This window comes from Vollenhovia emeryi, unplaced genomic scaffold (assembly GCF_000949405.1).
Source record: "Vollenhovia emeryi isolate VEMERY1.0 unplaced genomic scaffold, V.emery_V1.0 DF939613.1, whole genome shotgun sequence".
Taxonomy (NCBI): Eukaryota; Metazoa; Arthropoda; class Insecta; order Hymenoptera; family Formicidae; genus Vollenhovia; species Vollenhovia emeryi.
In genome coordinates, this window is record NW_011966753.1 from 1 (window position 1) to 4,207 (window position 4,207).

The 4,207-nt window shown below is 40.6% G+C and overlaps 1 protein-coding gene across 1 annotated transcript; it reads right to left on the reverse strand.

Annotated features, from left to right (window-relative positions):
• Window positions 1-22: 22 nt before the first annotated feature.
• Window positions 23-2,545, reverse strand: LOC105557104 (the record flags this gene model as incomplete). The annotated part of the gene is made up of 4 exons (XM_012004251.1): window positions 1,775-2,545; window positions 823-982; window positions 400-691; window positions 23-219 (listed from the first exon to the last, which is right to left on the reverse strand). Coding segments are annotated over exons 1-4 (1,420 nt in total), but the record flags the coding sequence as incomplete, so codon positions are not given.
• Between the last annotated feature and the right edge of the window lie 1,662 nt (window positions 2,546-4,207).

Consider the following 4,207-nt stretch of genomic DNA (forward strand, 5'->3'; position numbering starts at 1 on the left):
ATGCTATCTACTGCAATAGTACCCCATCCATTTCTATTATAATAAGCCTCCCTCTCCCTACCATACAAATCAGTCCATCCTTCCTCTTGTTTTTCTTTCCAACAAACTTTTACCCATCTATTATCCCCCATCTCTTTTATTTTTTCCTCATATCTCCTCGCATTGATCCCCCATTTAATTTTTAATTTATCCAATTCTAGTTCTCTCGTTATCAGATACCTTGGCGTACAAAAATCAAGCTTAAATACCCATCTTACATAGTCCAATATTATTTTTTCTAGAGTTTTCCTCTCCGCCCATCCTCAAAGTTCTACACCGTACGACATAACACTCCTCACCAAATAGTTAAATAACATCCCTCTTCTTTCGAAATCGTCCTTACATATCCTTTCACCTAACCCCCATACTCTATTTGCTGCCCTTCTCCCTTTCGCCTCTAGAACCTTTAAGTGATCCTTATAGTCTCCTTTTCTATTAAACGTAAAGCCAAGATAACTGAAAACCTGCACCTCTTCTAATTCTTTCCCTAACCAGTTCCATTTTACTTTTTTCTCTTTCCCCCCTTTACTAAACACCATTATCTTTGTTTTTTCAGTATTCAAAGCTAATCTACGCTCCCTCAAAAATCTCTCTAGTGTCTTCATCATATCTACCGCTGCTACCCTATTCTTTGCTAATATCACCATGTCATCTGCAAACGCCAGAGACCAAACCCTCTTTTCCTAACTTCAGACCTCCTATATTTCTTTCCCTCATTTTCCTGTCTAAATCTGCTATATATATATTGAACAGTAGTGGACTCAGCACACACCCCTGCCTTACTCCTTTCCTCGTTAGAAATTCCTCCGTAATCCTCTTCGGTCCTTACCACATTTCTTGTTACTTTATAAATTCTTCTTATTCTTCCAATCAAGTTCTTATTTATTCCTTTGTCTTCCATCACTTCCCATAATTTTTCTCTGTCCACCTTATCAAATGCCGTCTTTAAATCACAGACTTCTATATAATACTAGACTGATAACTCCCTAAATTTCGCTTATATAAAATGACTGCGGAAAGCATGTACAAAGGTATCTCATTTTGCGCATGTGCGTATAGTGATATTTCTACCATACGCGATATAGGTATATAACCACAGAATATACGTGAGATAACCTCATCCTTCAGACGTCACGTTGAATCGTATTCTGATATTAAAAAATCATTATGCCACTCAAATGTGCCATTTATATGTGTGACAGCACTATAAATAAAGATAAAGTTGCCTATTTTAGGTAAGTATATCGAGTGAAAGTATTTACACTGCGACACTTCGAGAATATATAGTATTACGACATTTTTATTATTATATATAGTATTACGATATTTTATCATTTATAAGGGTACAATTTCGCAAACGTCGGTTAACTGTTAACCAGAGTTTAGTCCACTCCATAGCTCTTTCTATATTGTTATCTAAGAAGTGGCGGAGAACCGATTAACCTCCCGTTAGCAGTTAACCGACGTTTGTGAAACTGGCCCTAAGATGAACGTAACCTATATTGCGTCAAAGCGCATGCGCAGAATGAATGACCTTACATATAATCGCTTAGTACATAGAAAGTCAGCCGCCTTGTACATAAGCAGTTAGCAGTCTAGTATTATATAGAAGTCTGTGCTTTAAATACACAAATATTGCATATATCTTCCTATCCTCTTTTTTCCTTTCTCTTTGTATTAGGTGAGAAAGGACGAATATATTATCCGCCGTTCCTCTCCCTCTTCGGAATCCCGCCTGGCTCTCCGGTAATATCTCCCCTCTTTCCACTTCCTTCTCCAACCTTCTTCTTAGCACCTCCGCATACACCTTGTAAGCCGTACACAACAGGGATATGCCCCTGTAGTTTTCGGCCCTCTCCTGGTCACCTTTTTTGAAGATCGGGATTGTTACACTAGTTTCCCAGTCTTTAGGAATCACTCCTTCTCTCCACGCCTGTTTTATTATATCTACTAGGCCTTTCCTTATCGTGATTCCTCCATATATCCAAGCCTCCATGGGTATACCGTCAACCTCTGCAGCCTTCCTCTTTTTCATTCGTTTAATTGCTTGTACAATTTCCTCTTCTTCAATTTCTTCTCCTTCCTCTTCCTCTCCTTCCGTCCCTTTCCTTATATTCTCCTCCTTTTCTTCTGTCACCATTCCTTCCTCCAATCTCACTCCTTCCAATAATTCCAGGAAGTGATTTTCCCACTCCTGCTTGCTTATGTTGTTTTCTATACGTATCCTTTTCCCTCTCTTTTTATTTATAAACTTCCATACCTCCGTGTTATTCTTTAAACTTTTTAGTTCCTCTTCTTCCTTCCTTGTCCAACTCTTCTTTTTCTCGTCCAGGTGGATCTTTAACTTTCTCCTTTCTTCAATATAATAATTCCTACTTATTCTTCCTCTCTTCCAGCTTCTATAAAGTCTTCTTACCATCTTCTTTTTCCTCGTGCAGCTTCTATCCCACCAGTCCTTGTGTCCTATCCCTCTTTTCTTCTTCTTCCTTTCTTCTTTTATAACCATTGCTTCTTTTATTAACATTTTGATTTTTGTCCATTTCTCTTCTATTGTTTTTCCCTCTGCTCCTTCCTCCCATGTGCAGCTATCCGTCTTTTCCCTATACTTTTCTATTGCTTCTATATTCCAATAGATCTTTTTTCTTTCTTCTTCCGTGCTTTCTTCTTCCTTTTCTTTCTTCCTTCCTCTGTCTCCTATCCCTATCGACAGGGGCATGTGATCCGAGTCCACCCTTTCTTCAATCCTAAAATTGTTTATTTTATCTAATCCATTCTCATTTACTATTGAAGGATGGTATACATATATATGGACTTTATTACAGAAAATAGTCGGTTCACAGAGTTCACAGAGATCGTCCGAAAACCTTTACTCTCCGCTGTCCAAGACCGAAGTGTCTTTGTTCCCTCGCAATGCGCGAGATGCGCCGCCTCGATCCGTCTCTCTTCATCGCGAACGATGATTACACCGATCTACCATTACTTTATAGCGCACGCTGGACAATACTCGATGGCGGGAATGTCACAAAACTTAAAATATAATTAAACGATTACACTTAATCCTACACTCGGCCATTCGTTATATATCTGACTTCAGATATCAGATTGCACTTCCAAGTCTTTGGTACCGGGTGGTTCTTCTTGAAAGTCACCCCATGGCTTCACGTGATCGACGGCAGTCGATGTTACACGTGGACCTTCTCCTTCACCTAACTTCTCGACGATATAGCGGTCGTTGCGTAGAACGCGTTTGATTCGGTAGGGCCCCAGATATTTAGCGCAGAATTTGAGCCCTGGCCTGTTCTGCGTCCGTTGAATAGCAACTATGTCATCTTCGTTGTACTTGCTCGGCGGTCTTCGTTTTTTGCTTTTTATTATAGTTGCGCTGATTTTCGGTCTGAATCTTCTGAATTGCCCGGTGAGCTTCCTCACGTAGTTTGTCACGTTCTTCCTGGAAATATGTAGCTTTTCCGCCTCTAAGATTTCCTTGATTTGAGGATCTTCTTGTAACCTCATCCTGGTTCCGAATAAAAGGGAAAACGGCGTCATTCCCGTGCTTCTCGTAGGTATATGATTCAGGTATTGCTGTGCTCGCGTGACATATTTATGCCACTGAGTTGGATACGCCATCGATAACTTGGTCAATAAGGCAAAGTGCAGTTTACACGTTCGACCTGTCCGTTTCCTCTCGGCGTCCATGTAGCAATCAGAAGGTGCTCGATACCTTCGTCTACACAATAGGTTTTAAAATCGTGGGAGGTGAACGCTGAGCCTCGATCTGAGATTATACGCCTAGGATTTCCAAAAACGGCTGACTGCTTCATCAGATGGTTAAGGACTTCTGCAACACCAGTACTCTTTGTTGGGTAGAGCCACGTAAACTTCGTGAAAGCATCAACGACTGCGAATATGTGTTGATACTTCTTCTGAGTTGTCGGCATTGGACCCAGATGATCCACGTGATAAGTGTCTAGTGGAGCTTCTTTATCGATCGGGTGTAGCAATCCCTCCTGCTTTCCTATCTTCCGCGTCGCTAAAATACACGTGAGACAGTTTTGGATTACTTGGTCTACTTTCGAACCCATGCTCTTGAACCAATAATCGGGCTTCAAGAGTTGTATTGTCTTTGCACTCGCGAAGTGACCACGTTCATGGACATACTTTTCGTATT